We start from the raw sequence: 25,091 nt of genomic DNA, 5'->3' as shown, positions 1-25,091 counted from the left end.
ATCCTTCCAGCAAATTCAATTCAGCCTGTGATACTCAAATTGATGTGAAGCATATGTGAAGGTGTTAACCAGGTAGCCTAGTTTGTTATATAAGCTAATAATTAAATCTACCCTTTATCGGTTGCTTACTATGTTCCAGATGCTGTGTTAAGTGCCGTTAATGATAAAATCAACACCCATTGCTAACATTTATTTTTTGCTTAAAATATGACAAGATATTTCTAACTGTTTAGCAAGCTCATCTTACCCTCATGAGGGTCCTTATGAGGGAAGTACTAGTATTTTCTGCATTTTGCTGATCAAAAAGCTGAGTTGAATAGGGATTGTGTATTTCCGAAGATTGCTCAGCTCTAAATGGTGGACCTGGGATTTGAACCCAGGCAGTCTGAACCATGGCCTGTGCTATCTTAAACTGTATACTTGTGCTCTCTCATTTAATGCTCAAAATTCTAGGAAATAGGTACTATCATCCCCTCTTTATAGTCCCTGAATTGTATTGCTGTAAAACAATACTGGGGCTTAAGACTCTGGTGCCTTTAGCTCATCAGTCTTGAAGAAACTGGTTGTTCTCCTTTATAGTTTGTGACTGAGAAATGTTTACAGTTCTCTATGCACTACAAACTAAAAAAAATTCTGCCAAGAAAAATTAAAGAAGATATAAATAAGTAGGAAGATAGAATTTATTCATGGATCAGAACACTCAATATTGGTAGGATGTAGTTCTCCTCAGACTGATTTATAGAATCAGCACCATCCCAATCAAAATCTCAGTAAGCCTTTTTTGTAGAAATTGACAAGTGGATTATAAGCTTCATATGGAGACACAAAGGACCTAGAATAGCAAAAGCAAAACAAAACAAAAGAAAAAAAGAAAAAAAATTTACAAAAGAAGAATCAAATTTGAACACTGGACTTCAAGACTTATTAGAAAGCTACACGAATCAAGACAGTGTGTTATTGGCTTAAAGATAGATAGTTTGGTCAAGGGAACAGAAATAACATATATGGACAATTGATTTTTGACAAAGGGGAAAGAAAATTAGGTGGGGAAACACGGTTCTTCCAACAAATGGTGCTGGTACAACTGGATATCCATATAGAAAATAATGAATTTCAATCTATACCTTCCATCATGTAAATATTAACTCAAAATGCATCAGAGATAAATGTAAAACCTAAAGCTGTGAAACTTCTAGAAGAAAATATAGGAGAAAATGTTTGTGACCTTGGATTAAGTGAAGATTTCTTAGCCACCACACTGAGAGGCATAGTCCATTAAAAAAAAGTTAATAAATAGGACTTCATTACAATTAAAAATGTCTACTCTTCCAAAGACAATGTTAAGAGAATAAAGACAAGCCAGACACTGGAAGAAAATATTCACGGTACATACATTTGACAAAGCAATTGCATCCAGAATAGATAAGAAACCCTTGACACTCAATGATAAGAAAACAACCCAATTAAAAAATAGACAAGATATATGAATAGTCATTTTATTAAAGAAGTCTTCCAGAGGTCAACTAAGCACATGAAAAGATGCTGAATAAAACCATAGGAAGGTATCACTGTGTACCTATCACGGTACAACTGTATGGATGGCTAAAATCAAAAGAAAAATCGAACCATACATAGTGTTGGCAGGGATGTGGAGGAACTAGACTAGAATTCTCATGTACTACTGATGGAAACATAAAATGGTACAACCACTTTGGAACACAGTTTGTCAGTTTCTTCGAAAGTTAGACACACATCTACCATGGGACCTACTCATCCATCCTAGGAATTTGTCCAAAAGAAAACAAAGCACACCCAAAAAACAAATAATCCAGTGAAGAAATGGGCAAAAGACATGAATAGACACTTTTCCAAAGAAGACATCCCGATGGCAAACAGACACATGAAAAGATGCTCAACATCACTCATCATCAGGGAAATACAAATCAAAACCACAATGATATACCACGTCCCACCAGTCAGAATGGTTAAAATTAGCAACTCAGGAAACAACAGATGTTGGCAAGGATGTGGAGAAAGAGGAACACTTTTGCACTGTTGGTGGTAATGCAAACTGGTGCAGCCACTCTGGAAAACTGTATGGAGGTTCCTCAAAAAATTAAAAATAGAGCTACCCTATGACAGGGCAATTGCACTACTAGGAACTTACCCAAAAGATACAAAAATGCTGATTTGAAGGGGCATATGCTCCCCAATGTTTATATCAGCATTATCAACAACAGCCAAATTATGGAAAGAGCCCAAGTGTCCATCCACTGATGAATGGATAAAGAAGATGTGGTATATACATACAATGGAATACTCTCGGCAATGAAAAAGAATGAAATCTTGCCATTTGCAACAACATGGATTGAACTAGAGTGTATTTTGCTAAGTGAAATAAGCCAGTCAGAGAAAGACAAGTATCATATGATTTCACTCATATGTTGAATTTGAGAAACTCAGCAGATGAACATAGGGGAAAGGAAGGAAAAATAAGATAAAAACAGAGAGGGAGGAAAACCGTAGGAGACTCTTAAATACAGAGAACAACCTGAGGGTTGCTGGAAGGGGGGATAGAGGGTGATGGGCATTAAGGAGGGCACTTTTGGGGATGAGCACTAGTGTCACATGTAAGAGATGAATCACTGGGTTCTACTCCTGAAGCCAAGACTATACTGTATGGTAACTAACTTGAAAATAAATTAATGAAAAAGAAAAGAAAAAAAAGCACGTGTCCATGCAAAAATGTTTATGCAAATGTTTATAGAACTTTATTTCTAATTGCCTCCAACTGGGAACAATCCAGGTATATATCAACAGATGAATGGATAAACAAACACACTGCCGTCCACTCCTACAAGGAATACTACTCAGCAACAATGAGAAAATGAACTATTGATACGCACCACAACATGAATGAATATCAAAATAATTATGCTCTGCAAAAGAAGCCAGGAAGAAAGGGCATATATTGTATGTTTCATTTATATTAATATCTAGGAATTGCAAACTAATGTATAATGGCAGAAAGCAGATTGGTGGTTTCCTGGGGATGGGATGGGAGGTGGAAGGGCAGAAGGTGGGATTATAAAGGAACACAAGAGGGGCACCTGGGTGGCCAGTCAGTTAAGCATCCAACTCTTGATTTGGGCTCAGGTCATGATCTCACTGTTCAAGAGATTAAGCCCCACATCCAGCTCTGTGCTGACAGCCTGCAGCCTGCTTGGGATTCTCTCTCTCTGCTCCTCCTCCGTGCATTCTCTCTCTCTCTCTCTCTCTCTCTCTCTCTCAAAATAAACAAACATTAAAAAATAATTATTAAAAAATATAAAGGAGCACAAGAAAACTTTTGGGGATCATGGATATGTTTGTTATTTTGATAGTGATGATGGTTTTACAACTGTATATGTGTGTCAACATTATCAAAATGTACATCTTAAATATGTGTAGTTCATTGTATGCCAATCATACCTCAATAAAGCTGCTAAAAAAACCCCCAGAGAGTTAGCACTTACAGACTTAGGAATATACGTGTGAGGACACAAGAGTATACAAACCCTTCCCTAAGTACACAGGGAGACACAGACACACACATGTGCACACACACACAAATCTAAAAACTCGAAGAGACTGCGGATAATGCTCTCAAGTTTTCAGGCCATATTCTTTATCCTCTTCATTCCTGCCCTCTGTGTATAGTTTTATACATAGTTTTATTCCTAGGTTCTGTAGTAGAGCCTTCTGACTTTATTTTCACTTCAAAAGGCTTTGTGTGAAATCTAATGCCTTGAGTGCACAAGACTGCAGACAGAACTGTGGGGTTGGGAGTGGAAAGGGACAGGGGTAAGATGCTAACCTATCACCCAGCAGGTGAGAGGTGCCACCTAACCTTTCAGCTTCTGGAAGCTGAGTTTTGTAATGAGCTGTCACTGTATTTATCACCTAACAATTACTGCAATTGGATAAGGTGCGAGAAAACCTGGAAAACATTACTCTGTCAACTATTCGGTATCTTTGATGAAGCTGTCTGTGGCAGGGTCCCAGATACAATAGAAAATCGGCACGCGGCCTGTTAAAGTGGTTTAGGTTCTTTCCTTCCCTTTATTCTGCAGGCTGCTTCCGGCTTACAATATGGCAATTGTTCTGTCAATTATTAGAACATCCTGATCTTGACTTTACGTATGCTTCCGTCAAAATTGCATGGGGCTGGTTCAGTGACAGTTCAAGAAGAGCAGAGTGAAGCCTGAGCTGTGGCTACGTAACAGTACTGCATGCCCAGGTGGACTCCAGAAGGTGGTATTTACCTTGAAGAACACATCATGGTCTCAGGTCTCTCAGGTTCATAAAAGGGATTTGGTTGGCGTGCTTAGGGTGGGACCAGCTCATAGCCATCAGATACAATGACAGTAATTTAAAATAATAATTACAACTGGCAGATAGACCAGAAAGCATTGAGACAGTTCTGTCATGAGGAACCAAATTATCACAGGGTTGCCTGGTGTCTACAGAATCAGAAGAAAAGGGCTCTTAATTGATCTTAGAATGTTGCTGTCAATGGCTTGGGCACTCTTGCTCCTAACAGAGATAGTCTCATCAAGGGAACCATAATGCTTTGGCCAACACTGCCAAGACTGTGTCTTCTTTAGGTGCTTCCATGTTGATGGACTTGCCATCCAGAGGGCCTCTATGACCCTCTGGCTCTTTTTCCTGCTCTTTTGGTTAACCAACTCCTTCATTCACATAGTCTTAATCCAAACAGTTACAATGCAGTTAGTAAGTTTTCTGCTTACTAACTTATAATCACATGTGCATCCTTCTCATTACCGTACCCCCAGATCAGTGGGGCTGAAGTCTGAGATGCTTTTACCCCTTCTATTTTTTTATATATATAAATGGATGGTTTCTTGGCTTCCTTCCACAATTGGCCAATTACGTCCTTCCTGTTTTACTAGGTTTATGCACTTTATGTATGCCTTTCACTAGTTTAACTCTGAGAGCTGCCTTATTTCCAAGTTCTTTGGAGGTACCTAACAAGCCTGCCTCCATTTCTCTTGCTCACCATGCTGACCATTGATCTGAGTCCAAGCTTTGCCATAAACTATCATGGGATTCAGCAAATCCATTCGTCTCACTCGCTTCATTGTGACTGTTAGTAACGTGGACACAAGGACACAAGTAACGTGGACATCCCAACTCACAAGGATGAAAAATTTTTATAAAAAAGGGGAAGTATTGAGAATGAGGTAAAAAGATTGAAAAATAAAAGCACATGTAATTACATTCTGCACTATTTTTAATACCTTATCTGTGAATCTAGGAAATGTGATTGTGCTTTGGTTAAATGAAGTAATATAATTTGGCACTCACTCTATAAATCTAATTCTATTATTACTGTTATTTATGTATTTTATGTAATAAAATACATTATGTGTAATAATGTTTAGTTTAAATCAGCTCCTTAGTTTCCAGCCAAGTGGCATGTATTATTTTTATTTCTTTTCCTTCCCTAAAACTGATGAAAACTAACATAAAGCCTTTAACGACTCAACATCAGAACTCCAGGTGAAAATTTTAAGATTCAGGCAAAAAATCCAGATATACAAACTTTGCGATGATAAAGTCAGACTTAAAAAAATAGGTATGTAACTGAGGGATCAATAGACATTGATATAGATGGTCAGAAGTGTGGCAAAGGTTCTGGGGTGCCTGGGTGGCTCAGTTGGGTAAGCATCTGACTCTTGGTTTTGGCTCAGGTCATGATCTCGCAGTTCATGAGATCGAGCCCCACATCGGGCTTTGTGCTGCCAGTTCAGGGGCCTGCTTGGAATTCTCTCTCTCTTCCTCTCTCTCTTCCCCTCCCCTGCTTGTGCATATGCTTAGTCTCTCTCTCAAAATAAATAAACTTAAAAAAAAAGAGAAAGAAATGTGGTTCATCCGGATTCCCACACAGGAGTTCTTTCCACTCGGGTTTTCCACTGTTCTCCAGATAGTGTTTAGAACCTGTCAAAGAGACCATGCCTGCACCCATTTCTTTATCCTCTATTAGGTATTTTCTGGAAGTCTCTGTCTCTTCTCATTTGAACTCAGCCGTGGGGAGGAAATCTTTCAAGACATATCCTCCATGAGCCAACATAATGGTTACAAACCAGGCTGACCCCATCCAGACTTTCTCTCCCTATCAGCTGTCTCCACCCTGTAAGCTATCTTGACAGAATCAAGAACAATATGCAAAGCTTACTAGGTGACTCTTGGCCTCTGAAGAAAGCTTTACAGTGTATTCTGTTTCTATTTTTCTTGACTTTCCGCAAAGTAATTTTATATCCTTAGGAGCCAAGAAGCATTTCCCATAATTAGGGTTTGCTACTGGCGCTTCCTCCTTGAAACATTCATCTGTCCAGCTCTCAGATGGACAGGACTGCATCGGAACTGTGGGTTTTGGAGCAGGGTGGTCGTAGTCCTCCTCACCCTGGAGTCCTGGGTAGAAAGCTCTAGAAACAATGCTCCAACTGTATCTTGAGATTTTATGAGCCTTTTTATACATTAATTGGAACTAATAGGAATGGGCAAGAGGCCTTTTGGCCAGCACTGAATTGAGCTGTCACTGATTGGCTCTGTGTAACTCTGGGTCTCGGTTGCCTCAACTGGAAAACACTCGAAGGCATTGAAAGCAAAGGGGCATCTAAGGACTCTCTGAGACAAACACTATTAGCATCTGTGCACTTGTCAACATTTGTCAGCCATCTCTGGATCAGTGGAATGCTGGTGGACCAATTCTCCACTTTCCTGGCCTGTTTGCTAAAACGTCCCATACCTTTTCTCTTTTTATCTATGCTGCTGGAAAGGAAGGACTCTGAGATGGTGGAGCCACATGGTGGAAGACGCCCAGATGCCTGAGGATAGCTGCCCAGGAGAGCCAGTGACGATCACAGGAGTGAGAACACAACTGTATTGTGCTGCAATGCCAAGGTTATAGGGCTTACTCATTACTGCAGCTCATTGTAATACTAACCTGACTAATGTGTTCTTCCGGCCCTAAAATTCTGTGTAGCTAAAGAATGGCAGAGTACAGGGCTGAGTCAGAAAGAGATGTGAATACAAGAGAGAAGCACTAGATGTAAACCTACTACTTAATTGGATGTTGTACTCAAAGATGCTTCTCTAAGTGAGCCAGGGAAAGAGCAAAGGACTCTAGGTAATATTTAAACGTTAGGGGATGCATGGTTCCTCTAGTGTAACGAGGACTCAGTGTGTGTTACAAGGCCCTAGTCAAACCCAGAGGAATACTTTTTAAAAGAAAATAAAGGCAAGTTGTAGGGAACCCTCCTTCATCGATAAGAACACAGAGTAGGTCTAAGGATAGAAGAAGCTCACCAACTCCCGGACTTGTGGTGTTAGTATGGAGACAATGAGCACAGAGCCGTCTTGGACTTCTCGCTGATCGTAATGCTTCTTTTGTGCTACTTCTAGAATTTTTGTTGTTGCCATAGGGAAAGGGACCACTTCTGGGTGGCTGCTGATGGTTTGGGAAAAACAGACCATTTCTCTCATGTTCTCAGTTTAATCCATTTTCAGAATGGATCCCCACAGATAACGCTTTCGTCTTGACTTATTTTTACTGAGTGAAAGTACCATTTTCAAGAAACCCCCAAAGCTTCATATTTTAGAACAAATGAGGCCTCATTCTGTGGGAAAAGAAAGCCACAGAAGACACTGGGAAACCACATGGCCCCATGTTAAATCAGGGGAAGTCTGGTAGGGATGTGAAAGCCCGTCTGCGCTCAGGGGTCACTTTCTGTGTTCCAGCTCCTGTTTACTTTCTGGACCCCGGTCAGGTGTCTTTTTGACAGTATAATTTCTGCAGCACAGATGGGCTTTGTGATCCCTAATCAAACACAGAAAGCCTTTAGCAATCCCATCCAGAGGAACTCCATTTACCTTGATTTAGATGAGAAAGTTAAATCTCTGTCCAGACGGAGCTTCTTTACAGGACACGCAGCTCTTACACCTGCAACTCTGAATATGCTTCCCATTTTCCAGACAAGCTCAGGGGATCTGCATCCCCCAGTAAAATTCCTGTCTGCACTAAATTGCCTTGTAGTAGTGATTTATACCTCAATAAAACTACATCTTGAAAAGGAGAATTGGTTTGATTCTATAGCTGACATAATTTATGCATGTTTTAGCTTTGGAATGCACAGTATTTGTACAAGGGGAGAAGTCTTTGTGATGAGATGTGTACATCTACATCCACAGAACTAAATGACAATGAAGACAGCGGAAATGTCCCCAGGCATCTAAGCACTGAACTCCCATTCTTACTGACACAACACCCACAGCCTCAAGCAGGGGGCCTCAAGATTTTCCAGGTATCAGAAACCCCCATGGGGCTTGCTAAAATTACACATGCCTGGTCTTCACCTTAGACCTCCTGATTTAGATTCACTGTGAATGGGATCCAGGAATCTGTTTTGACAATCTTCACCAGTGATTCTGATCACACCAGAATTTGAGAAACATCACTTCTCAGCCTTTTGGCTAAGATCAAGTGCAGAATTTGAGAAACATTTTCCCTCACGTTAGGAGATCAAATGTCTATTTCTGGTTTGAAATTGGTTACCACCGATTAATTATTTGCTTAAAGAAAGGGAAGGAAACGTACGCTTTTGGAATGCCTTCTTTGTCAAGCATGTGCCCGACACCCTGAAGTGTATTTTTTTCTTTGAATCTTTCCAACAGTCTAACAAAGCTGGCTTACTTATCCTCATTTTGCAGAAGAGACATTGGAGATTTGGAGAGGGTAAAGAGTATTAGTAAATAGTGGGGAAGAGAGTTGAACCCAGATCTCTTTGTCTCCAAATAGCATACTTTTCCCATGAGGCCATATACCCTGACCATTCTGCTGGGCATTTTTGATGCACCCAGAATTGGGCCAAGTGTTTTAGGGTTCATAATAGGTCACCGTTTAAACTACTGAGAGGTATTATGAGAAATTTCTTAAGAAGATGATGGTAAATCTATTCATTCACATGGGGAACCTCTGCTTCCTTATACTGTAGACACCCAGTGTACCGACCAGAGACTCCACTTGACTGAGCAATCCTCTGTCAGCTCCCAAAGACCGGGTGATTGGCAACTCTCAACTGAGTCTGCCTGAGATTGTCCTCAGCTGAAGAGAGCCTGTTCATGAATATCATGCCTCTTTCCTGGGGGCAGCCTACACCCCATGACTAGTCCTTGCAGGAGTAAAATGGCCTAGTGCCCTTGCTTCAATTCCCAACAACTCTCCACATGCCTGGAGAGTTCTGTGGTCATCCTGGGCCTTGACCATGACTTCACTGCAGTCCCCTTATGCCTAATTCTGCTGTCTTCATTGCTTGTAGGTTTTCCTGAGAGCATCTACCATAAACGCCTGCAGGCCAATCTCTGTCTCTTCAGAGTCTGCTTCTCTTAAGAACGTGACCTGTGATGTTGTTAGATCTAATTTTCCTTGTGGATAAATTATGGTTATGTTCAGGCAGAGTAATGGGCTTAATCGTGTCCCCCTCCAAATTTATACATTCAAGTTCTAGCCCACAGTATCTCAGAATGTGACTATATTTGGTCTTTTAAGACGTGGTTTGGATATAGGGCCTTTAAAAGAGCATTTAAGGTAAAATGTGGGTGGGCCCCAATCCAATATGACTGGTGTCCTTATAACAAGAGGAGATTAGGATGCAGACTCACATGGAGGGAAGACTGTGTGAAGACATAGGGAGAACTTGACCATCGACCATCTGTAAACCAAGAAGAGAAGCCTCAGGAAAACCAGACCTACTGACACCTTGATCTTGGATTTCCAGCCTCCAGAACCATGAGAAAATAAATTTCTGTTGTTTAAGCCATCAGTCTACAGTACTTGTTATGGCTAGCCGAGCAGACTAATAAAGGCAGATTTAGAGGTACTTCTTCATTTCAGTCCCTATTCTTTCATCTTCACTCTCAAGGAACAACCTTGGAAATCTGAACAAGTTAAGCTGTCCTTTAAGTGTTGGGACATAAGGTATTCATTCTCAGTACATAAAGTTTTCATATTCCGTAAAATATGTTAGAATAATCAAAATACTATTTTTAAGGGCTGAAAAAAGAGTATGTGAATTACTCCACCTCATTGCATCTCCCTTTTTGGGACTTTACAAACCTAGGGCAGGTGTAAATGCAGTTTGATGACTATTTTAGACCTGGGGTGAACGTGTATTTAATCGGAAAAAAAGGACAACATTTTCAAGTCCTGTCAATCGATACATTTTGACCATCTGTGAAGCAATAGTCCACCTGGATTTTTCTTCTTTAGATGAACCACGACGGACCATGTCCAACTGCCAACTTCCTGCCCTAGTATAACGGGGAAGACTGAGGAATGTCAAAAGAAGACGTTTGCAGTTTAAAAGGTTTTTATTGCCAGTGTTCTTGTTTTTCTGAGCCAGCTTCTCTATCATCCCCAGTGGTGCACTGGGAAATATTAACCTACCAGCTCTCTGACAGTGAAACAAAACAAAATACCCTGAGTTATAGTCTGCCAGTTTCTGTAGTGTAAATACCCCCACTATGGCAACTGTTGAGTTATCTACATGAACTCACTGTGACGCATGGACACAGTGGGCTCCAGGAAGCTGGAACCAGCTGCCTCCAGCACATCACTGATTCATGTAGAGACACAAAGGAAGACTGCCCACTGCCCAGCCTCTCTGCAGCTCTCAGATGGCCCCCCAGGTGTGAGCACGGGCTCTCCACCTTCCCTCCACATTGGTATTTGCAGTCAGCTCGGGGCTTGCTTTCACTTGCTGAGCTTTTTGGTAAAGGGCTTGCTTTTAAGAGTATTCATAAGGTTAGCACAGGTTTCCCCGAAGGATGTTTCTGGCCATGACCTCACAGTGTCCTCATTGTGGCTCCCCAAACCAGAAAATCACAGCAGAGGGGGTTCAAAAGAGCAACCAAATCTAGTCTGACCCAGATTCCTAGAGGCTCAGTCTCTCAAGGCCTTTTTTACACTCTGCTTGCCCCATCTTCTGCCTCTAGTGATTTCTTTGAGCCGTGTAGACTTTACTTCCTATGTGCCGTAGAACTCTGAGTTTCACTGGAAGCCTCTATTGAGGGTTTAGTATGTGCCAAACATATTTGTAAACAATTTGCATGCTTACTCATCACAACAACCCCTCCCAAAAGGTGTTATTTTCACCCATTTTATAGATGAAGAAACTGACGCACAGAGAGGTTTAATAGTTTGTTAATAGTTTGTCCTACTCCTTATTCGTGACAGGGCTGGGATTCAAATCAGGCGGTATGGCTTCAGATCAGGATCTTTAGCCAGCACCCTGTCCCCCAAAGGCCAGTAGGGATATATCTTTAGAAAGCATTGACGACAAGGAATCAATGCTCTTTTTTGCTATTAGGTGATACTTGTAATTGCCAAATATTTCCATTCTACCTAGTCTAGTGTGAAGTTACATGTAAGTGTGAATGCGTGTGTGTGTACATGTGTGTAATATTGAAATACAGTTCAATCATAAAAAAAAAACAAACAACCCACCCAGAAGTGATGGAATTAAGGATCCAAAAAGACCTTGGACTTTGAACAGATAGTTCTAAAGCAAATTAAAGACTTCAGGTGGTCGAATTATCTGGTTTTCAGATCTAGAATACCAAAAGTTGAGAATCAACATGTATTTGAAATACCACAGTGCTAATGTTCATTGCAGGGACTCAAATGGAATGAAATACTGGCTTGCTTTAGAGAATTGCTAAGTTTTTTTTTTTTTATCTCAATTGAGTGAAACTGAGTAGGTCTAAAAAAATGAGGAGAAACTAGTTTTATTTCATTCTTCATTAAGAAATTATTTTTTTTTATTTAAAAAAAATTTTTTAAGTTTATTTATTTTGAGAGACAGAGAGAGCAGACAAGGGCCAGAGAGAGAATCCCAGGCAGGCTCCATGCTGTCAGCACAGAGCCCGATACGGGGCTCAAACTCACGAACCGTGAAATCATGACCTGAGCTGAAACGAAGAGTTGGACGCTTAACCAACTGAGCCACCCAGGCGCCCCAAGAAATTAATATTCATGCCTGTGACTTGAGGAATCACAAATAAGTGTAATTTGCTCCAGTTTGAATTCATACAGTAGTCTTCTCTTTATCCATAAAGAATACACGCCAAGACCCCTGGTGGATGCCGGAAAACACAGATAGCACTGAACCCAATATACACTATGCTTTTTCCCATACGTACAGGCCTATGATAAAGTTTAATATCTAAATTACGTACAACAAGAGATTCACAGCAGCAGTAGTAACACAGAACAATTATAATGATATACTGTAATAAAAATTATGTGAATGTGGTCCCTGTCTCTTACTGTCCCTTACTCACTCTTCTTATGATGATGTGAGATGATCAAATGCCTAAGTGAGATGCAGCGAGGTGAATGACATAGGCATTGTGACAGGGGTAACTACTGACTTTCTGATGACACTCAGAAGGAGGGTCATCTGCTTCCAGAATGCATCATCTGCACTTGACCGTGGGTAGCTGAAATTATGCAGAGCAAAACCCCGGGTAAGGGGGGGACTACTGTAATTCAGTTTGGTTGACGCTTCTGAAATGTCCAATTCTGTGCCAGAATTCTGTATCATAGGATCTTAGGACTAGAGGGACTTTTAAGAGATCGCTATTTTAAAAACAATTACAGTGATATGGCCATTTGGTTTTTAAAGACTCCCCCGCAAATCCTTTTATTTCTCATCAGAATGTTTTAAAGACACATTTGCCATTTTACTTGACTTCTAGCCTTTCTCCTGCAAACGAAATACGGTGCTTTTTGGATTGAATGACTGCCCAGTTGCCTTCTGTTTTGTCCTGATGGTCAGTTCTCCATGTGATACAGACAGCAGATTGTGGATCCCAGCACATCAGGGAATTAACCTTTCTTCCTCTGAGCACACATTGCTTCATGTGCGTTTTCTCATTTAATCCTTAGGACAACCTTCCTGTGTCCATTTTATAAATTCAGAGACAAAGATTAAAAAGAGTCAGGCAACTTGCTCCCGGTCACTCTACTGCTCAGCATAAGAGTGACAGAAGTCCAGCTCTGCCTGACCCCAGGGCCACTGCATCATGCCATGCTGCCTGCTTCCAAGTCAATGAACAGGGGCATCACACATCACTTCTTCGACTTAATTTCCATAAAACTTTTAGGAAGCCTTGGTTAGATGGGCGAATCAACTATTTTAACCCTAACCTCCACCCCAGGCCGAATTGACTTACTTGTGGAATGACTGTATGGAAAGGGGATGGTTTAGCACTGATGGGCAGAGAGAGAATGGAGGCACCAGAGACCTGGCTAATCTAACCTAGGTGATCAACTTCTGAGCTGTCAGTGAGTGTAACTTTCAGACTTGCTTGGGAACTGGTTATACTAAGGGGAATATTCTGCCTTTATTCCAGAAGACTGCCTCCCTCGAGATTTCTGAGTGGAAGAGGATTTCCTGTGGGCAAAAGATCCATCTCAAAAGATTCACCTAACAGAGCAAAATCCGGTGACCTGAAATTAGCCCTTTAATTCCAAACATAAATTACAATCCTGAGTGAGGATGGAACACCATTTGGATTATTATTTCACAGGAATGAGTCTGAGTTGAACTGGACAAAAAGGAAGTGCATGAAATGTACGTTGATTCCAACACTACTCACCCTTGCCCACATTTTCGCAGGTGCTTCTCTCCGTGAAGCCAAGGAATGTTGGAGTTCCGGATCTTGAAAAGGACAATTCCTGTTTTAGTCTCCTGACCAGCTTCTTTCTTTTCATAACTCTGTTTAAAGAATACACGATATTCTCATGCCAGTGTGTGACATTATGGAATTCACAGCTTCTTGAATCTGAAAAGAAGTTAAAAATGCGAAAATGGGTAAACCTTGGCAGAGGCTGAGACACTTTTTATCACTTAAGGATTGCATCATAGCAGTTGGAAAAGCCAAATCCATACTCCCATGAATGAAATCCATCATTCGTTCATTCATTCATTCATTCATTCAATCACGCAACCAAGGAAAACATTTATGGGACCCTCAGTACGTATTGGCTGGAATTGCAAAGAGGCATAAAATATGATCCTGTCCCCAATGACCCCACAGTCTAGTAGGACAAACCAAAAATATATAGTTCCGTAAAATGCTACAGTTACTTTGATAGAATATGAAGTGGACCTGGTGAGGGCATAAAGGAGGGAGAAGGGAAACTTGGGGTGGAGTCTTGAGTGATGGGTAGATATTTGCCAGGTGTTTCATATTGGGACAGAATGGTAGAAGTGAGTGAGCCTTCATTGTCCATCGTCTACAATTTTAGTCCTGCCATTGACTGACATTGACTTCACTTGTTCTTCCACACCCCCCCACCCACTGCTTCATTATCCCTCTTTATGTTGTTGCTTTTATCATATTGAAGCCACCACATGTCCCTGACTCTACCTCTCATCAACAGCTCGAGAAGGTCACTGCAGCCATATGCTTTTCTTGTTTCCCTAAAATGAGGAAAACTGGTGCTTTGGCAATGTGGCTTTTAAACAGCTTAGATGCAAAGCCCAGAATTTTGTTTTTTTGGGGAAAAAAGTTGACTGGGCTTTTGGTTGGTTAGTAGGGGCCAGATTTTCACTTCCCTTTCATCATCTCACTGCTATAAAGTTCAGTTTGGGGATGGTGTGTGTGTGTGTGTGTGTGTGTGTGTGTGTGTGAATGCGTGTGTACCCATATGGACCATAGTTGAAATATATATTCTTAGAAAAGTCCTGATATTTAAACCACATGGGCTACACAGAAATCTCTTTGAGAACCGGGAATCTGAATCTTTGTGAAAGGAAAGTGTTTTTCCTATCAAGGATGAAAAATCAAAACCAAATGGGTGTTTTGAAGTATGGAGCAGAAAAATAAGGACTGTGTCTGGCACATAGTAGAAGCTTAGCAAACTAATGAATTTATCCAGCTGCCCTTATGGGGAAGGGAAGGCTTCTTAGAACTGCTTTCCAAACAGAGGATAATTGGGAGTTGGTCTCTTTTCACTTCTGCTAGGATGGGAATAGCTTCCTGTAATTTCGGTTTGATAAACACAGTATTTAAAATCTTGGTTAAGATGGGGAAAAGAGAATTTTCCTCTGAGGCGCTCTGCAGTGGCTAGGCAAGAGGACATGGCCCCATGACTCATGTGCACTGCCCGAGCCCATCCATGGTCACCGAAGTATCTGGGCCCCAGATGGTGGAGAAAACCAGCAGTGAGAGTTACTATGTTTCCAGAATTGTCTCCATTTCTCCCTGAGGTATTCCTGCCTTGAGGCATTTTAACTGTACAAGGTGTCTGAGCTTAAAGGCAAGCATTCAGAGCTGATACAGAGGGATCTCATAAATGACAGTATCAGAAGCAATAGGTGAATAGATAGATAGACAGATAGACATATAGATAGATGATAGATAGACAGATAGATAGATGATAGATATATAGACAGATAGGTGATAGATAGATGATAGATAGATAGATAGTAGACAGATAGATAGATTTCATTAATTCTTTATTGTGAAATATAACACACATACAGAAAACTATATAAAACAAATGTAGAGCTTAATAAATTGTCATAAATTGCCTTCCAGGTTAAGGCACAGCATACTGCCAGGACCCCAGAAATTTTTCAGGTCCTCTTCCCAATACAACCCCTTTCTTTAGAGGCAATACTACCCTAAAACCCATCCCGTGGACCTTATGTTGAGCCTTGTGCTTTTAGGCTTCTAGATTTCCTCCAGAAATATTGCTTTCCAAGGAGAGAGGAATCTTTGAGGTCAAGAGGCCGTGTCCACCTGGAACCTATGTCTCCCTTTCTAGACCATTCACCAAGCACTGGGACGTTGGGATTCCCTGTCCAAATGATTCTGAGTCCACTTTCTGGCCTCTTCCTCAGGCCCATCTTCCCAAGAGGTGGCCTAGGGGCAAATATGTGCGGGAGGCTGCAGATGAACATACATGGACACAGGGGCCCTTGAGGTATGGGATGGGGCAGACATGGAAGAAGACGGACGGCCTGGGAGTCCGAGGGCCACCTCTTCTTGTGCCACACGTTCCAGTGACAAGCTCTAAGCAGCCCAAGAATCCTAGGGTCCAGCCTGGTCTTCCAGATTGCCATGAAGATGTTATTTGTCAAGGTGGAGGATAAAGCAGCTTTTATTTCATATAGTGTTAGTTTAACTGACTTTAAAATATTTAGGCCTAGGACGATGATCTGTAGTTCTCTATTTAAGCCCCACAAATGTTAGGGGTGATCCTGCTTAAAGGTAACTATCCTGACTATCATGGTAATCCCCTCCTTGCCTTTCTTTAGACTTTACCCCTTAAATTGGCATTCCTATACACTAGAGTCACTTTTGCCTATATTTGAGCTCGGAAAAAATAGATCATACAGTATGTATTCTTTTATGTTAACTGCATCCGCTCAGCATTATGTTCATGGCATTCGTCCATGTTGTTGCCAACAGCTGTAGTCTGTGATTTTTATTGCCATATAGTATTCCAGTGTATAGATACCTATCCATTTTAATGTGGAGGGACAATTGAGTCATCTCCAGTATGAGGCCATTGTGGATAATACTGCTATGTAGACCTTTATCTATTTCTGTTGTCCATATACCTAAGAATGGAATTTTCTGGATGATAGATAGGCGTTTATTTTATTTACTGGAAAACAGAAGCGGTTGTACTAATTTATATTCTCACCAGTGGGGTGTGAGGGACCCCACTGCTCCTGACAATGTTTGGCATTTCTTTTTAGTTTTAACCTTTCCGTACTAGGAATATTTCAGTGTCCTACTCAAAACTTTCTTTTTCTTTTTCTCTGCAGTGTTTTGTTTCTGAAAATACTGAAGTGATTCTAGGAGCTTAGGGTTTCAAATTGAGTGCTAATAACATCAGTAGAGGTATATAATAATACCAATGATATGTGTAGTAATATCCACAGTTTTTATTTGAACTATGGCAGCTAAGAGAAGATCTGTGCCCTTGGAAGATTCACAGCAATGAAATCCAAACCAATAGGGATGGCCCACTTTAAAATAACACTGATTAGCAGACTGACCCAGGGGCTGAACCAATACACTAGACAGGCAGGTGGTATTGACCTCTTCCTTCCATAGAGGCACACATGTCCCCAGAGCATGCTCTGACAGTTGTGGCAGCACTGGGCACAAATGACCCAGCTGGGGCCAGTTAGGACCACCCTAGAGGAGGAAGTTCAGCTGGGGGAGCCCATCAGCTTGTGGCTCGTTAGCATGTCACATCTGGCAACATCTGTTCCTCCAGGAGGCAGCAATAACCATGTGCTCTGGTCAACAGAAAGCAAGGGACATACACCAGCCTCTTGTGCAGAAATGAGCAGAGCCTCCTCACTGCACACTTTCTTCTTCACCTACTCGCGTCCCTGAGCTTTCTCAAGTCACCTTCCCCTTGCTCATATCCTCGACCTCCTTGCCCCTTTGTCCTTGTAATGCACCCTCCTGGACAAAGCCCAGCTCTGGATGTACTCAACTGTTTACTTTCTCTACATCAATCGCCCAGCTGTTGAGCATTGCCGAAAAAAACCACACACCCTGCAGATGGTGCCACTATAAACTTTGGTCACCCATGCCATCTGGGCCCTTGTTACTGTCAGGCAGCCCCTTTCTGTTCCCCCTGGTTTGCTCACCCTCTCATTTCCCCACCTTTCTATTCTAGTAATAGATCCCTTCCTGTAATGATGCAGTGGGTGCATACTCTAGACACAGCTGGCTCTGGTGCATTATGCACAGGACTATTTCAAACTTTTCTCCACTCTCCTCAAGTCCCCGTTTCAGTGCCAGTCCCTCTGCTGAACCCTAGTTCCTACTGAGCTGTAGTTTCCACCTCCATTGTCAGCCCCAGCAGGCAGTGTCTTCTCCTGCTTCATGAAGAAAGCTAGAACCACCTCAGGTGAACTCCCTTGACTTCTCTCCTCCTCATCTGCTGATTCATTTGGTATCCAAACTCATCCCTTTCTCCCGCCCGCCTCCTTGTGACAATAAAGGAAGTGTCTCTCCTCTTGTGCCAAAACGTATCTCTCCATCTGGCCTCAATGCCTACCCAGGGACATATCTCTATGTGCCTGACATATCTCTTTCCTGACTTCTTCCCAGTAGTTGTCAACTATGCTCACGTCTTTCCCTTAAGGAACAGGTATCAGAGACTTCCTTGTTTGGCCAAGAACATCCAAACAGGACAAGAAGCAATGCTACGGATTGGATTGTGTCCCCCTCCCCTACCTTCCAAATTCATATGTGGAGGAACTAGTCCCCAGTATTTCAGAATGTGACCTTATTTGGAAATGGGGTCATTGAAGATGTAATCAGTTAAAATGAAGCCATGCTTTTTCTGGATCTCACTTTCCTCATCCGGGACAAGAGGAGTTGGTAGATTGTCATTTCTGTGGTGTGCAGAGATTGTCATTCTGTGGTGTGCTCCCAAAATCTGTGGGAGCAGAGGTGGCACATGAGAGAGGGAGATAAGCAAGGGTTCTGAGCTCTGCACTTCTCCTTTGGCCACAGCCATTCCAGTTTTAACTGGTTTCAATTTGGGGCTCTTGGTGATATTTGGCTTTAAAAAAACACTTTGCTGTTTAAAAAATGAAATACAAAATTTAAATCTGCTGGCTCAGGTGATATCTCAGATCCTTTCTCACCACAATAGACTATGATTATAAGATTTTGCAAGTCAAAGCTTATGGGTTCGACAAACGTATTGCACAGATTTTTCTCAAAAAGGCTTGATTTAATGAAATCTACTTCTTGTCAGTAAAAGAAACTTGATAAAAGACTTACTAATGCAATTTAATTTCTAAGCCTTTTAAAGAGGTTCATCTAAAACTTTACACATTAGAAAAGCAATCTTGGGCCACCTGGGGGGCTTAGTAGGTTGAGTGTCTGACTTCGGCTCAGGTCATGATCTCACAGTCCATGAGTTTGAGCCCATATCAGGCTCTGCACTGTCAGCGTGGAGCCTACTTGGAATTCTCCCTCTCTCCCTCTCTGCCCTTCCCGCCATTCTCTCTCTCTCTCTCTCAAAAAAAAAAAAAAAAAAAAAAAAATAGAAAAGCAATCTTATTTTGAGCACCATGTGTTGGAATTTGGGGGTTAAAAATATGCTCACTGCCCACCTGGGGCTGAGCCCTGTGTGCGAACAAGAGCCTGTGCACGAACAGGATGTGCAGCTAATGAGTTCTTGAGGGTAATAACTGTGGCTGCCCCATCTTTGTTTCCCCAGGACCTAGTTCGATATCTGGTGCACAGTAGGTGCTCAGTAAGTATTTGTTGACTGAGGCCATATGCTGAAGTAAACTCCCTGAAGCTCTGTGAGAAGTCTTGGTGATAAACAACAACAACAACAACAACAACAACAACAAAACAGAACTTCTTTCTAAAGGAAGGAGGGGGTGAGGTGGAATCCACCAAGAGATTAAGAGGGGGCAGTGCTCTTGACCTAGGCCTGGGTAAAATGGCAGGGTTTCTGCTTGTAGGACAGTTACCTGCGGGATGGGGTAAGCACAGTGGAGGAAGGCAGTCCTGTGACTTCCTCAGACCCGTCTGTCTTAAGTTCCTCGTTTCCGGGCAAATAGTTTCATTTCCTATATGGAAGCCAGTGGGCCCCCGAGTCTACATTTTTCTTATTTATCCTTGGATGTTTCTCTATGTGGTATCTGAACCTTATATGGAAGGACCTGAAATGGAATCCTTGAGGGGAAAGGACCTGGGGAGCTACTAGCAGAAACCAGGTTCTCCAACCTTCTCTATCTCCCATGACGCCATATACAGCTGGCGATGTTCGTGGTAGGGAGTGCCCTGGAAGTCAGGAGGCCTGGGCCCTAGTCCCCATTGTGTGTGACTTTGGGCAACTCAGCCATTTCTCTGCCTGTTTCCTCATGTGCAAGATGAAAAGCCATAAAAGTGTGTGCCCTCAATTCCATATGTCATATAGGTTATCACCTGGATATGTAATTGGTCGGACACCAGGAAAGGCATTATTGACCATAAACAGTATCTTTCTCTCTCCGTCTGCATGTCTCAGTCTATCTCTGACCCTGTCACCCTTGGTGATGTTTCTACTTTGCTGTGCCTTTTAGATAAGGCCTTGGAGGTGCCAGTGAAATTGCAGCACTATTTAATTAAAAGGCACAGAAGCTAAGCATTTATCAGTTGTGAACATCAAAGATGTTATGCCTTCACCACCTGGGGAGTATCCTGAGGTCAGGCTTAAGGGCAAACGTGTCAGAAAGACCCTCATCAGGAGACTGGGCAATGCTCCCCCAGAGGAGGAGACCTGGAGAGAGAGGAACAGAGCAGGGGCTAAAACCAGCCGGGTGCCCCTTACATTTCCGCGTAAACGCGATTCTGGAACTGGGACGATGCACTCAGTGGAGCACACTGGCCTTCCACTGTCTGGCTGCTGACAGCACCTGAAATAGAGGCCTCTGGAAACTACGCACTTACTAAGTTGTCTTCCTTGGGAGTTTTATGTCCCTGGGCTGTGGACCCTTTCTGAGATGTTGCTTGCCAGCTGATGGAGGCCTTCTACCGTATTGGGATTCACATAGTTTATTTGGGTAGGCAACTAAGACAGAAAGAGTTAATTAAAACCCTTCATAAAACAGTCCATCAGCTACCTGCTTGCAGAGCAAAAAGTCAGATTCTTTGCTGTGCTTTGGCAGAAAGATTGTGTGCCTCAGCTTGCCCTTGGGCCTCATTCAGGATTCTAACCAGGTTACCTAAGAAACTTCTTTTTAGTTACGGTATATATTTTTTCCATTTGTGTCAAAACGGTAAATAAATACCCGTGATCTCGTCAGGCCATGCCGAAGAGGAATTTGTCGGCGATTTAATACCCCAATGCATCGGACACACTGGCATTTGGCTAAACATTCAAACTGGGTGGTTTGGCCCAGTTGCAGCCATTTAAATGTTGGGGTATAGCCTTTCAAGTGACCTCGGTTCTTTCAGAATGATCCCTGCAAGGGACTGGCTTTTAAGTGAGTTGGAAATTCCCAGGTGTGTTCTCGAGATCTACGAAACAAGCCTTCCCTTTGTTGCAAATGGGTAAGACTCAGTAAACAGTGGGACGAACAGGGCTGTGGGTTCATCCAAGGGCACATCCACACGTGCACCCTGGGGCATAGCAATGAAGTAACATGTGTTTTAAGATTTTTTACAAACATCAAGATACTCCAAACTGAGGCCAAAACCCTGACCAAGAAAGAGGGCATGGCAATGATCGTGAAATAAACGAGGGTGGAAGTCGGAGTTATGAGGTCCTTTAAACCCTTCTGCGCTTAGGTAATGTCTTGCTGAGCTCACGGCCCTGATTCTTTTCCTGGTCTCTGCCAGCAAATTTTCAGGAATCTCTTAGCAGAAGAGAGGACATTGCTGCACCTTCCACTCCTGTGGAGTTCTTGGATGCTGTTTACAGGGACTTTCAACTGCCTTCTTTCCCCATCTGGTATTAATTTTTATTTCTTTTTCTTTACTAGGCTCTGACTCATCTCCACCCAAACTTTCAGGTTTCCTGAAGGCTTGGTTCCCCAGACGTTGGCGCCCCACCCAGGTAACGCAACTGGCCACGAAGAGAGAACAGTGTCTGTCCCCAGTCTCGGAGAACGGGACCGTGATTTATTCAGTCATCCAAGTCAGAAGCAGAGAGGTTTTCGTCAGTGCTTTCTTTATGGTCACTGCCCGCATCGCCTCAGCAATGGGGTCTTGCCCTTTCTATCTCCTTAAGGTCTCCTTCTCACTGCCCCCCGCTCCCCAACCTGCCATGCCAGCTCCCACTGTCTTAACTCTTGCTGCTGGACCACTGAAATTTTCTTGCCACTTTATCCTCAAGGCAAAGGGGAAGACTTTGAAAGCTTTTAACTGGGAAGTAATGCGATCACATTTCTTTGTCATAAAAATCACACTGAATCCAGTGGATGAATTGGAAAGGCAGCTGGTGTGGAGGTGGCGAGAAATCCATCACAGAGCTTTGCTAAAATCCAGATGCAAAACCAGAGGGTCCCCATTAAGCTCAAGACAGAAACAATGACGAGCAAGTAGCTATTTAGGCAGTCGGGGGATAAAGTGTAATATCCGATTGGAATTCGAAGGTGAGGTTGGAGGGAACGTTTGTAATAATTGTCTCCCAGATAGAAGTGGAGGAGATTGGGTGGATGATAGCATCATCCTGAGAAAGAAAATTCAGAATTAAGTCGGGGAGCAAATGATGAACTTAACACGACATGTTAGGTTCCAGGGTCATGTGGGGAAGGTCATGTGGGGAGAAAACCCATAAGCAGTTATATATACAGCTGACGTTTGAACGGACTGCAGACCTTTGGATTTGTTCCTCTTCATATTTATATGAGCCACTTCCTTACACTAAATCATAATATCTATAGCTATATATCCATGCTACTACTGCTGTGTCTGTGGAGGACCCTGACTAATATAGCACAGAATGGAGAAGAAAAGAAAAGGAACAAAATAGGAAATAAGGCAAGAAGGGAGAGCGAAAGGCAAGTGTTGGATGAATGAGGTCCATGGGAGCCTACGTGCTCTGAAAATGCAGGGAGAGGGCGGGTGACTGTCTAGTTGTCTGTAATATCTGATGGCATCGGTGACTCACGAACGTTATGTAACCAGAATTAGCCTTCAGACTTTGCTGCCTTGGAGGTTATGTCTCATAAATGCGGGACTGCCTAGCTTGGCTTGTTTTCATGTTACTAAGGGGCCGTTGCTAGCATAAGTTCATACTCAGAAAATGGAACCCTCAATAAGATTACTCAGAGTCTTGGCTGCCTTCTCCCTGGTCATTTTATCTTTAGGTTGAAAAAAGAAACAGCTCACTTTCCTAAAGTGACATTACACATCACTTTGAAATATGCCCTATAGGCGAGCCCTGAAATCTGTTGGGTTCTTTTTTTTTTTCCCGATACTCATGAAAGAGACACTTTTGTTTTAAAAAATGTAAAAAACTTTTTCTGTTTGCTTTACTCTACAGATCTTCTTTGATACGCCAGTTTTTAGGAAACTACCTGCTGAAGAGAACCTGAGGCAGAGGTGAAAATTTGCCCAGCTCACCCCATTTTATTTCTGACACAGCGATGGGACAACCTCAGAAACCAGGGAGGTGATTTCAATGAGAGGTTTATTGGGCACAGAGAATTTATTTGGTTTCTGCTCTATTTTTATGATATTTTTTGTTATTAAAGTAACGGTGGTTGGGGCACCTGGGTGGCTCAGTCGCTTGAGTGTCTGACTTCGGCTCAGGTCACGGTCTCGAAGTTTGTGGGTTTGAGCCCCGTGTCGGGCTCTGTGCTGACAGCTCAGAGCCTGGAGCCTGCTTCGGATTCTGTGTCTCCCTCTCTCTCCGCCCCTCCCCACTCACAGTTTGTCTCTCTCTCTCTCTAAAATAAGTGAATATAAAAAAATTTTTTTTAAATAAAGTAGTGATGATAAGCCATTTTGTTTTGGGGTTGTCACACACACCATTTGAAACATCTCCCCAGCTCAAATAGACACCCTTGGTTGTCCTGTTCACTCAGAGAGGTCGGTTCCAGATTTCCGTTTGGGCAACACGGTTGCGCATTACTGTTCTCAGCTGCCTGGACCTGGGATGAATGCCTGACCCAAGTTTAGACCCAAAAGTCCTTCATACACAAACACACACACACGCACACGCACTGAGTCACTCACACAGCCCCTCTCCACATGGGAACTTGGGAGCATAACGGCATTTCTGCTTCTGGTACCGTGAGATCTATCCTTGTCCTGACAATGACCACCTCCCTTCCTTCCCCACTATCCTGTGAAATATTATAAGAATGAGACTGGAAATTCCTTCCCTGTGATAAAGTCTACTCTTCCTCAATACTCAGCAATGGAGAATAGGCCTAAAATGTTACTGTGTCTGAGGCAGATAGAAAACTGTGACTCAAAACTCACACTAAGGTATAGAAACCTCAAACTGTGGGGCTCCTGGGAGGCTCAGTCGGTTAAGTGTCCGACTCTTGATTTGGCTCGTGATCTCATGTCAGAAACTCAAGTCTGCAAGTCTAACCTGCCTCGCCGTTTTTTTTCCCCCTTAAACTAGATCTGAACCTTGGGAGATCCTCTGGAGCATTTGCTGAATTCTAATGGGAACTGAGCCCTCCAAATATTCTTCTTCTCATGGTTTGCTAACATTTTTTTTCCTGGAAACACATCATACTGAGATGTCTTGTAACCCTTGTTTTCCAGACTATTTGAAAAGCTAAAGTATGCAGACATCCAACTTCCGAGCTGATCCAGACTTTTCATGATCTAACCAGGGTAGGCACTGATTCCAGGGAAGGCCATGGATTTAGACCATCTGCATTAGAATCACTGGGAGCACTTGTTTAAAGTCCTGGTTCTTGGCGGGGAGGGGTACCTGGCTGGCTCAGTTGGCTCAGCGGCCCACTCTTGATCTCAACTCAGGTCATACCTCATGGTTCATGAGTTGGAGCCTCATGATGGGTTCTGGGCTGACAGCGTGGAGTCTCCTTGGGATTCTCTCTCCCCCTCCCCTGCTCATGCAAGCTCTCTTTCTCTCTCTGTCTCTCAAATAAATAAATAAACATTAAAATCCTGATTCTTGGGACCTGTCCTAAAACTATCTTCTGAGTCTCTGTGGAAGAAGGCCTGGGAATCTGCATTGTTCACGACCTCCACACCCCTCCCCTGCCCATTCCCGGTGATTCCTATGTGCAGTAAAGTTGAAAAGCATTGGTAGAAGTGAGAAGGTCTTAGATTAGCAGCCAAAAAAACTGGAGTTCAAATCCATTTACTACTGGGGTGACTGGGGTGATGTTGGGCAAGTTACTTCGTAACTGCCAGCCTCATTTTCCCATCTGTAAAACTGGATATGGCATTTTATAGGAGTTATCTATACTTTTTCCTTGAGGATTAAATGAGATAAGACATATGACAAGGCTAGCAAACACTGAGGTCTTGCCAGGTATTCGTACACCATG

General features: G+C 42.6%; 2 protein-coding genes across 4 annotated transcripts in view; one reads left to right on the top strand and one right to left on the bottom strand.

The window, feature by feature from the left end:
• Nucleotides 1-23,350, top strand: part of LOC122219567 — a 35,507-nt gene extending 12,157 nt beyond the window's left edge. For 2 of the 3 annotated variants that reach the window (XR_006202445.1, XM_042937906.1), the window contains exons 2-3: nt 21,594-21,667; nt 23,099-23,350. Coding sequence is in view for 2 of the 3 variants with exons in the window: in XM_042937906.1 (XP_042793840.1) it covers nt 21,594-21,667; nt 23,099-23,161 (137 nt within the window). In the remaining variant the exon portion in view is untranslated. Of the gene's footprint in view, nt 1-21,593 lie in introns of all 3 variants that reach the window. The other variant, XM_042937905.1, reaches the window with a different exon arrangement.
• Nucleotides 1-25,091, bottom strand: part of NEDD9 (neural precursor cell expressed, developmentally down-regulated 9) — a 181,892-nt gene that overhangs the window by 101,892 nt on the left and 54,909 nt on the right. The window contains exon 2 of the mRNA XM_042937903.1: nt 13,723-13,908. Within this exon, the coding sequence (XP_042793837.1) occupies nt 13,723-13,734 (12 nt within the window). The 5' untranslated portion in view covers nt 13,735-13,908. The remainder of the gene's footprint in view (nt 1-13,722; nt 13,909-25,091) is intronic.

This window comes from Panthera leo, chromosome B2 (genome assembly GCF_018350215.1).
Source record: "Panthera leo isolate Ple1 chromosome B2, P.leo_Ple1_pat1.1, whole genome shotgun sequence".
NCBI lineage: Eukaryota > Metazoa > Chordata > Mammalia > Carnivora > Felidae > Panthera > Panthera leo.
Note: the sequence above shows the minus strand (reverse complement) of the source record. Positions and strands in the feature narration are given on the sequence as shown.